We start from the raw sequence: 11,411 nt of genomic DNA on the forward strand, positions 1-11,411 counted from the left end.
CTATGCCCGGTGGACTACCATCCACAGACAGTATGAAAAATTTCTGTGCGAAGGAACAATATTAGAACCAAAGCGTCCTTGATAGAAGCCTGTTTGTTCGACACAGAATATTGAAGCGGTAACAATTGCAATAGTGAGGGGTTCTGGCAAATCGGTTAGAAAGGCAATAGTGCAACTGGAAATGTCCAGAATCTCTGTTCAACAGATTACGTAAACTGACATCCAGATTTGTCCGTACAGGATCACCATTATGCAGAAAATCACACATTACCACATGCAGCAGAGACTAAAGTTCATTTGTTGGGCTTAGCGAAAGTGATAAACTCTAATAACGTTTCATTTTCTAATTAGGCACACTTAATTTGAATGGTGTGATTAACAAACAAAATGTAAATTATTGGTTGATTAGAATTAGCGATTGTTTCACAAACATTATGTTCTGAGGGTTACAGTGTGGGTTGCAGTTTCCAACCACAGATTGATTGAGCCCTTCTTTTTCGAAGAAAGGTAAACAGTAAACGGTACCATGCTAGGCAATAACTTTGTTCCATAACTAGTGTTTGCTATTGCCTTGCCCATCAATACGCAGTGGTTTATGCAGGATGATGCAGGACCGCACGCTGCAAACGTCGTGTTGGATTTCTTACACAACATGCGGGTAATTTCAGGTCGGTATCCAAACTAGATTCATGGCGGAAATCTTGCCCCCTTCACAATACATATCTTAACCCATGTGACTATTTTTTGTGGGATACCTCAAGGAAAAGATTTTCAAGCAACCCCAAAATTTGATTGAGTTCAGAAGACTTATTGTTCAGGTTTACAGCAGTGAAATTACAGAAAACATGCGCCATCAGGTAATCAATGGCATATATGTTCGCCAGGATTCGAATCAAACCTTTTACGAAGGGGAGAAACTTTCCAACTGCTATATTATACAGTATGTGAGGTGGTATCAAAAAAGTTTCGAGACTAGTTCTGTTTACAAGAAAGTACTTTATTTATCTAAGTTTCCACATTATTACCTTCAAAATAGTCACTTTGTGCAATAATACAGCGCTCCCAGCGTTTCTGCCATTGCTGGAATGTGTCCTGGAAGTCTTCTTTTCGAAGTATATTAAGCACCTTCTGCTTTCGCGCTAGATCTTCGCAATGGTGTCCAAATGGTGACCTGTGAACTGGATCTTCAGCTGCTGAAAGATGGCTGAATCCATAGGAGCCAAATCTGTCGAGTAAGATGGGTGCGAAAGTGGGAACATCTTGTTTCTGGTGAGAAACTCACATGTGAGGTGAAAGATTGCACGGTTATCGTGGAGCAGCCAGTTTTTCGCGCACCACAGATCCGGCAACATTCGCCAAATGTTCTTCTTCAGACGCCTTAAAACTGGCAATAGAACTCTTGACGACCGTGCGGACGAATTCATGATGCACAATACCATGAATGTCGAAAAGGAAGATGAGGATGCACTCGGTCACGCTGCAGACCTGCATCTCTTTTTCGATCATGGATATGATGGGCTCTTCCACTGTGAAGAGTGTTGCTTTATCTCAGGTTTGTTCTGGAGCAACCAAGTATCTTCACCGGTAATGATCCTCGACATTAAGGACGTGTCATATACGGTATTCCGACGGAATTCTTGGCAGACTTCGACGCGGTGTTCCTTCTGCCCCTGGATCAGCAGCCTGGGGACGAACTTGGCAGCAACACGGCGCATGTTCAACTCACACATGAAGATTGCCTGCACTATTTCGTATGACACACTAGCAATGGCAGTATTGTTGTGGATTGTTTTCCAACGAACCTTATCCACAAGTTGCGAATAGTTTCGATATTTTCGGGTGCTGTGCTCTTGATCTCTAGTCGTCTTCTAGTGATGTTCTCCTTATCTTGAAGCGCGCCTACCACTCAAAACACCTCAAACAACTCATTACAGCATCGCCGTACACTTGTCGAATCATATGAAGCTTCCCTGTTGCGGATTTGCCCAGAATTTCACGTTCGCTCGTTGTTCTGACTTACTGTGCGTGATTAAATCGCAGACGTGGTAACGCACATGATCAGAATAACATCAACAGCTCTCGATGTACACGGAACGATTTCTCTTGGTACACTGACTTAAGAAGATCGGTGCGCCCTGTGCCCATCCAAGTCTTGCGCTAGGACCTGTTCGCAATTTACAGAATTAGTCTCGAAACTTTGATATATACAGTATAGCGCTAAATTCGTTGTATAAAATCAGAGGGGTAATTCCTGAGAACAAAACAAACAAAAAAGTTCCAATAAACATAGGGCGAAAAGCCGAAAAGAGCGTCGTTTATGTGTTATATGCTGCCGAAAGCGTGGGAAAAAAACTTTAGAGTTAAATATTTCACAAACTAGGCTACTGAGCGTAGAGATGATGCGGCATGATATCGTCAAAGAATCCTGACCTGCTCTATCCAAATTTGCTGTTTTCAAATTTGTGCAATGGCGGAGCAAGGGATTCCCCAAGGGACGTTAGAGATTCTCAGAAATTTTATGACGTAAATTGAGTTTACAAGGGCATGTAAATGACGTTTCACAGTCTGGAAATAATACGTAGTACGTGACAAGTCAATACTCATACACCCAGATAAAAGATCGTGGATGAGGTAATAATCACTGTGCGTGGTTGCATACCCCCTCAAAAGTCCTAGTAAAGATGTTATACAAATGAAAGAGGATAGCGAAAGAATCAAAGAAATATCAAGTTGTCGTAGTTCCGTTGTTTCTTGCAAAGATACTGGAGAGAATGACAGATTAATATGTACATTACGAAACACAAATAAACTAAACGACAGTAGAAGAGTACCAGATCGTCATTAAAAGCATTCGGATGCCATTAATATGAGCAGATCAGCAATTGAAATTTCTTTATTTTCTGTTACCTATCGGCTTGTTTCGTACGTATTTTTACATTGCAGCAATGTGATGTTTCTAATGAATTTTTGTACCACGTCTTTACTGGGACTTTTTGAGGAGGTATACACCCATGCACAGTGATATTACTTCATCCGCCATCTTTTATCTAGGTGTATGAGTATTGACTTGCCACGTTGTATTATTTCCAGGCTGTGAGACGTCATTCATATGCTCTCGTCCACTCAATTTACGTCATAAAATTTCTGGGAATCCCTAACGTCCCTTGGGGAATCTCTTGCGCCGCCATTGCACAAATCTGAAAACTGCAAATTTAGACAGAGCAGGTCAGGATTATTTGACGATATCATGTCGCATCATCTCTACGCTCAGTAGTTTGTGCAATATTTAACTCTGAAGCTTCTTCCTCGCTTTCGGCAGCTTATAACACGTATACCCTATACGACGCGATTTTTGCCCTATGTTTATTGCCCTTTTTTGTTTGTTTTGCTCTCAGGAATCATCCCACTGTTTTTGTACAACGAATTTAGCGCCATACTGTATATATTAGAGTGGTTCTTATTTTCACATGCCTGAAATTACAACCTTTGCCATTTCATACCGTCCTTTTATTCGAAAAACAAATTTCTGTGAAATTTCAAACAAATTGATGAATATTTATAGCAGGGGCGTCATTTAGGAGGGGGAGGAGGGGACAGTTGCCCTTCCCCCAAGAGTTTGAAGAATACATATACTTTAATCGACTGTCTACTAATATACTAGTACAAAAAGGTGAAAGTCTTATGTCGGTGGCGCTCTTGCCCCCCTCAAGCGAAGTCTGAAATGACGCTCCTGATTTAGAGGTGGCTCAAGCGATTTGAAGTTCTCTGCCGCAGAGCACAATGCAACTTGTACATGAATTGCTATCGCGTTATTGTAATTATTCATTCCATCATGTATAAATTAATGATAAATAATAATAAATGTTAACAAAAATAATAAACAATATATTAATAAATTTATCGATATATAAATTTATAAATATAATGATACGTGTCCTATGATAAATATGATAGGGCTCTTCTGTCTGTCTGTGCCTACGTGCACCGAAAAGGAACACAACAGAAAATTAATATCTATAACCCCCCCCCCCAAAAAAAAAGACATATAGGCCTATCATATTGTTTGGAGGGTAACCGAAAAGTAGCGACACCATCATGGTTCTGTCTATAGTCTAAACTCTCAATTAGTCCAGTAAATGAAGCTCAAATTTTAACGAAGAAAGGAACAAATTAGTAACAAGCTGAAAATTGGCACAGATATTGGGAATGACGTTCTAAACAACATACTAAAATTTACTTGAAATCCCACGTGACCTTCGCCGCCATATTGGAAAATGACGCTTGAAGTGTCAAATGAACAATACTCAGATAAAAATGGCAATATCTTCGGCATGGTTGAACATAAAGAGATAAACTTAGTGTCGTTTTATAGAACATAGATAACACAATATCTTCTATAGAAAAACAATTTTTCATAAAAAGCATACTTTTAGAAATATTGAGCTCTAAATTCTAAAATGCCGAAATTTACCGTCAAACTGATTTACAATTTTATTGAACTTAGAGAGTAATTATTAATAAGTTAAAATTTGACATAGATGTAGGTAAAGATTTAAATGACATACTAAAAACCCCACAACTTCTTCGTTTATCATATTGAAAAATGTCCAAATGTCCGAAGTAATTGAAAGAAAATATTTTGTTAAGTGAAATACAAAATCTGGACCGGGCTAAATATTTGAGAAACTGCCAATGCAGTCGATTCGAAGTTAATTGCGATCAATGCTGATGGAAGGGGGTGAAACATTATGACGTGTTTAAGATTGTCGTCCACCATCTTGGAATCAACTTCTTTATTTTAAATAGCAAAATGGTCGTGTGACGCATTAAACATCCTTGTTCGAAAAGACACCCAACGGTAAGGTTATTTTTCCAAAACCTGCAACAGTTTTGAAGTTGTGAATATATTTAGGATATGTTATGTGTGAAATGCTGTGAAATGTGCTGTGCGAAGTTTCGAATTAAAGGATAAAGATAAAGTTAAAAAAGGCTTTGTAACTTCTCATATTACGTATTGTTTAATAACCAGGAAAAGAGAGAGCTAACACACAAAAGACAAATACAATCACATGACATGTTCAGCACGCCCACCGTTGTGTTCTATGCATATCCTTAACCATGAGACCAGTGTGCACTGTACGAATCATAGTTGGTGATATTTGTTGACAGGCCAAAATGATTCTTCTTTTCAGGTAGCCAATGTCATTAATTTTACACTGGTAGATAATAGCTTTAAAGTGCTCCCAAAGATAGAAATCCAACTGAGTTAGGTCGCTGGCCACTCAACTGGTCCATGGCAACCTATCCAGCAACCGGAAAAATGTTAATTCAGCCATCGATTAGATTACAGCCATAATGCGACGGTGCCCCATCTTGTTGCCAATATTATGAAATCACTCTTCTTCGTTCAACAAAAGTGACATGCTTGCTTTGACCATCCGGAAAACTTGTTGTTGACAATGATCACTACAAAAACCAGAACATCCGAGTTTTAGGATAAAGGGGGAAAAAGTGGCGGCAGAGAAAGACTATGTCATCAAGTCTAAGTCTATGCCATCAAGTCTATGTCAATTTGTTGTTCCGAAAGTAAACTTAGACGCTAGTAAATATAATGAGATGATCGATTGGTTCTCAACTGATATCACCGAGACATCATTAACAAGAGTACTTTCTTTGAGCCAGATAGAATAAATTATTAGAAAGGCGGCTACAGCGTCTAAGGAATTTCAATGTTTTCCGTGAAATGCGCAAGTAATGGAGAGAAGGATAAAAGTAGTTACAGAAGCGTCAGTATCAGTGTGTGGAGTGGGTCGAAGAGATGGCTTTATCATGGCTTTATTTTATAGTCTTGAAAAAATGTAAAACTTTGACTCCCAGCAAGACTATGAAGTGTAAACAAACCAAAAAACGGAAGCAAGTGGGTAGGCATTTAGAACTCGATTTGCATCCACCTCCTCGTGGTAGGTTCTGGACAGTTTCAAAGTGTATGTGCAAAAACGAGGTCAGAGCTGCAAGGGAAGGTTTAGCAATAATTTTTCATGATCTACTGTATATTCATAATGTGTTTTGAAAACACCAATACAATTTCTTCTTCTAATTGATTATAATTTTTAACCACTTATGAACAATATCGCATCTCACTTTTATCTTGCGTTTTATTTTCAACTGCAGAATGTTTCAGTGTAAAAAAGAAGCAAAATTTATAGCTATGGAACACAATTTTCTTCGTAAGTGTCGTGTGGGTTGCATAGCTCATGTATAAAACTATTCAAGTCCCATGAGACAAAAGAATAGGTTGACCAAAACAATCCAAATTTTCTATGTAGACTATCACAAACATGAGGCAATTGTTTGCAATCCGCCCAATCGAAATTCTAAAAAAAAGAAAAAAAAGAGCGTGGTTCTCTAACACAAGAAACGACTCAGTCAGGACGCTTCAAGTCTGAAGAACAGTAGCAGTATGCGATCCAAGTAATTGAACACACATGGGAAAAATTCCCTGTTGAAAGGAAATCAACTTTTCTTCAGGATCAGTGATGTCAAATCTATATGGGGTTACTCACAATCGGAATACGTTATTCTGTTTAACAATTCAGTAGAGACTATTCGAAACTTTTGCAGTTACATTGATTTACTGTGAATAACTAACTGTGTGAAACATATAGAATACTCGAACAACTAGCACTAGGCTTTTACATGACAAAACTTTAACATTGTTGAGCCATCTCTAAATATTAAAATTCTTGCATGATTTTTTGCACACATTGCTTTTATATGAAAACGAAACTTTTGAGAGGGTCAGAGAGTAAATTGCTTAATTTTGAAATTTCACCATAGATCCTATAGTTAGTATAAACATTTCTTTTCGACAAGTGTTAAACACAATGTGGAAAAACTATATTTACTTAATTTATTAATAAAAAAAACTGAAAAAAACTGCAAAATTTCAATTTTTAAAAAAAGTGTCTAAATACCATCTCCCTATATTTTCTTAATATAAACAAGCAAATTGAGATGAAAAGCATTTAAATAAAACAAAGATCGTTTATTTAGTTTTCTATGTCTTATTTTGCGAACACATACAACGATGCTTCAGTTTAATAAGCGAAGTAAAATCTGAAAACTGTTTGTATTGAAAATAGAAAGAAAAAATGGCAAAATTTTGTTTAAAATAATATTAATTTTGGTACTATGTTCATAATAGAGATTCAGAATCACATTTATCCATACAAATAGATATCAGATAAATTTTTTACGTTCTTTAGGTGAAGAATACGCTTCGTGACACCAAACGAAACACTTAATGCACCTAATCCACTTTGTTGCCACTTTATCCTGTGAAAAGAGCTTTCCACATATTGGGCAGGTTGCATCATTGTTGCTGACTTCCTCATCAGTGGAAACACATTGCATTGTTGTAGCTTCTGTTTCACTTCCACTTGATGAGCTTGACGAAAGTACTTTTATCCTTTGTCGAGAGCCAATATTCTTCTTCGAAGCTTTTCTTTGGTTTTGTGTTCCAGATGTAGATGGTCGAGCAGCAGTAGACCATCTACATAGTGGTTGTTCCTGCGTTTCTTGAAAATGACATTTCTACGCAATGTAGACTGAACACTGCTTTGTTGGATTGATTCCTGTTTCTTTTTCTTCTTATCTGATTTCATGATTGTTTCTTTGTTTGGTGAACCAGTGATCAACAATGCAGCTCCAGCCCTTTCTGACGTTGAGGGAGTGATCACTGGGACTGCCCTAATAGCTTCGGGACTGATGATTTCAAGGATATTGGGAAACACATGTTTGTTAGTGTTCGAATGAAGTTCTGGCCTGCTTGCTGCTTCCTCCACAACTATTTCTTGATGGTCTCTTGCCTCCTGTCCCCTTGCAAGAAACTTAGCGTCAGTTAAAATATCCGGGTTGAAAGGACACGGTTGAACCCGTCTTTCTGAAGCCACTTACTGAAAATTCCAAAGTAGCAGCACGCAGATATCCCTCCGAAAACAGTGAAGCGACTTGTAATTTGCGAGCTATTCATCCAGGGTGATCTGCAAGCCAGTTTTCTATAGCCTTCGCATAATAGGTCTTGAGTGGGTACATGAAAGATTCGTCAAGGGGCTGTAATTTATCCGTAGAATGTGGTGGTAAGCATACAATTGATATTCCTACTTCCCTAGCACGGTCAATCACTTCAATGCTCCTTGTGTGGGAATGATGACAATGTAGTGGACGCGTATTCGAAGGTCGCACTGTGTCAATAAAGTATTCCAGCCATGTCAGAAATAATGGTCGAGTGATCCAACTTGATTCACTGCAACTATCGATAGAACCTGGTGGTGCTCCATCTAAAAGTTCCGCCTGCCACTTGTTTTGTGGAAATATCAAAAGAGGTGGCACAAATTGGCCAGCTGCTGACATGCATGTCACAGCTGTTATTGTTGTCCCTTTCTTAGCTGATGATAACTTGTCTACCCGCTTTTTTCCTTTTGTTGTATCAGCTTTAGACGACTTATGCTGCACTACAGATATGCCGGTCTCATGCACATTAAACATGAGTGTTGGATCTAAATTTATCTTCTGCAATTCGCCTTTGAGTATTGCAAAAAATTTTTGCACACTTTCTTTGTTGAACCCTTGTATTCTAGCCAAAGACAAATTCTGTGGTTTTCTCAGTGTTAATTCCGGATGTCTCTTAAAAAACAGACGGCGCCATTTTCCCCGTGTTGTTTTTGTGTTATCACAAAATGGATGAGGCACATTGTTTTTGATTGCCAATTCGTAAACCATTCTTTTTAGATCTGAAATAGTTAATCCATAGTAGTGAGTTTCCATATCAACGCAATACGCAACAAGACGTTTCTCAATTTCATAAGAAAGAACAGTTTTTCGTCCTAATTTTCTTTCAACACATTGCTCAGCTATTTGTTCCGATTTAACGAAATCTTTAAGAGTAGCTCGGGGAACTTGAAACACTTTAGATACCTGTTTATAGCCCATCGGAATCATAGGGTCCCTTACAACCTTAATAGCAGCAATCATATCCTCTTTTTTACACTTCTTGCGGTTCCCCATCTAAAAAATGCAAGAAGAACATATAGATCGTAATATCGTCCACGGGACGGTATTCGGAACCTAATAGGGGGACTTAATTTGGGCATACGAACACTGTGAACATGGCGGCATTTTTCCTAACAATGACCGCCACTACAGTGTATCCGTGGTTTCTAACTTACATATAATATTACAATCTACGAAGAATACCATAACTGATAGAAAACAACACACTTTGAGTGAAACTATTAACTTATAAAGTTGCTATCAAGAATTGTTTTCGGATCGACTAAAATGATAAAACACTACAATTGCAGCACAGTTGACGTTGCCTGCTTTTCACAACACACACCCAGGTAATAGAATGTGACTCATATATTGTACTGACTTCCACTTGGCAGCAGCACCTTCTATCGGAGATAGAGTGGGGGATGGATTTAGGCACGGGGACGGATATCGGGCATTTGACCTTATATATATCTATATCTATATAGATGCTACAAAATCTTTTATTGAACATTTTGCACAATGGGAACTCTATGACATTCAAAGTACTCCCCTTCACGATCCTTACGTTGTTCCATACGATTCTTCCATTGTTGGAAGCAGTATTTCCAGTCATTTTTAAAAAAGTCATGTTCATAACATCCGTCGCTTTTCTTTTCATAGCTTCTACTGTCTCAAATCTGGCTCCTTTCAGGGTTGACTTCACAGTGGGGAATATAAAAAAAATCACACGTAGCAAGATTCGGAGAATATGACGGGTGATCTGACACTGGAGTGACATATTTAGGGAAATATGTCTTAACTGATAGGGCCGTATGGACAGGGGAATTGTCTTGGTGCAGAATTCATGACTTCGTTTGCCACAAATCAGGTCCATGACTTCGTCTTCTTACTTGCTTACGAAGGGTTGTTAGAACATCAAGATAATAATTTTGGTTTACAATTTGACCCTCGGTTACCCAATGAACGTACACGATCCCATGGATGTCGTAAAAGAAAAACAATCACCATGGCTTTGAATTTCGACTTGCTCACTCGAGCTTTCTTCTGGATTGGAGAACTCAGGCTCTTCCAATGGATTGACTGGCGCTTTGTTTCAGGATCGTACGTGAAAAATCACGATTCATCACACGTAATCCCTTTGTCTAAGAATGTAGGATCCTTTTCAATGTTTGTCAAAATGTCAGTACAAATGTTCACTCGAGCTTCTTTCTGTTCCAATGTCAGGTTTCTTGGCACCAATTTTGAACATACTTTACTCATGTTCAAATTCTCATGTAAAATTTGACGAACACTTTTTTTGTTTATTCCTGTGATGTCAGCAACAGCTCTAATGCTCAATCGACGATCTTTCCGAATCCGTGCTATAGAATTATGCATTGCTGTACCTTCATGTACACGTTGTTTGCCAGTAGCTAAATCAATCCGTGTTTTTTTCTAGCCATACCTCGTGTATGGTTTTGAGAAATAACATCTTTAAAATTAATTACTTACAGAATGATGTATTATAAGATCAAGATTAGATTACAGGATATCTCTCAATTTTTAATAAAAATATAGATAGCAGCGCAAATAAATATATAAAATTTATACTTCAAGAAAGGAACTTGAGATTCAGTAAGAACTGAGATATTTTTTTAAATACTTGGAGCTCAGTACTCCTGATGTTTTCGTAGCCATCTCAGTTATTTAAAGCCCACTAAAATGAAAAAGTAAGAAATATTCCAGGCTAGGAAAGGCATGTATTTAAGAGAGAGAGGAAAAGAAGGTATAGTTTGTACCACTTAGACCATGTCTTCACGAAGTCGCAGTTTTGTCATTGTTTCAAGTTGTTCCAGCAAAGTTTGCAACTGAATGTCAAAATTATCTCACAAAGCATAGTACATTTGAACACTTCAAAACAATTTCTCAATTTTTTCGAGCAAAACTTGAGTTTCAACCGAAATCTCGCTAGAAAATAGCGAACCTATAATTTTGTACTTGGTAAACTCTGTCGTTTGAAATTTCTGTTGTTGTTTAAGAATAGTCACAACTAAAGTACGTAGATGAAGTTGTATGAAACAGAATGTTCTTAGAATTATTCCGAAAACAATTAATTAACTGGGTATTCCAACGCATTTTCCCGACGAAAGAGTGGTTAGAATTGTATTTTGTCGAAACAACAGGTGGAACCCTTCATGATGATGCTGATAGTGGGAGAACTGGTGTTTGGAATAGCCGATTGTTATTTCCTCTCTATCGAGAGGAAAATCACGTTATTATTTAATATGTAACTGTGGTCAGGTAACTTCTTCTGTATGTGAGTGTTCCCAAGGGTATAGTAATTTATTTAATTCATACGTTGTGTAGATTTTCTTAGG

General features: G+C 37.9%; 1 protein-coding gene across 1 annotated transcript; it reads right to left on the reverse strand.

The window, feature by feature from the left end:
• Nucleotides 1-8,028: 8,028 nt before the first annotated feature.
• Nucleotides 8,029-9,066, reverse strand: LOC145661696 (uncharacterized). The gene has a single exon (XM_081727026.1). It carries the CDS (start codon nucleotides 9,064-9,066, stop codon nucleotides 8,029-8,031), a length of 1,038 nt encoding a protein of 345 aa, XP_081583152.1.
• Between the last annotated feature and the right edge of the window lie 2,345 nt (nucleotides 9,067-11,411).

Source organism: Thermobia domestica, chromosome 10, assembly GCF_964235325.1.
Source record: "Thermobia domestica chromosome 10, izTheDome1.hap1.1, whole genome shotgun sequence".
NCBI classification, from domain to species: domain Eukaryota; kingdom Metazoa; phylum Arthropoda; class Insecta; order Zygentoma; family Lepismatidae; genus Thermobia; species Thermobia domestica.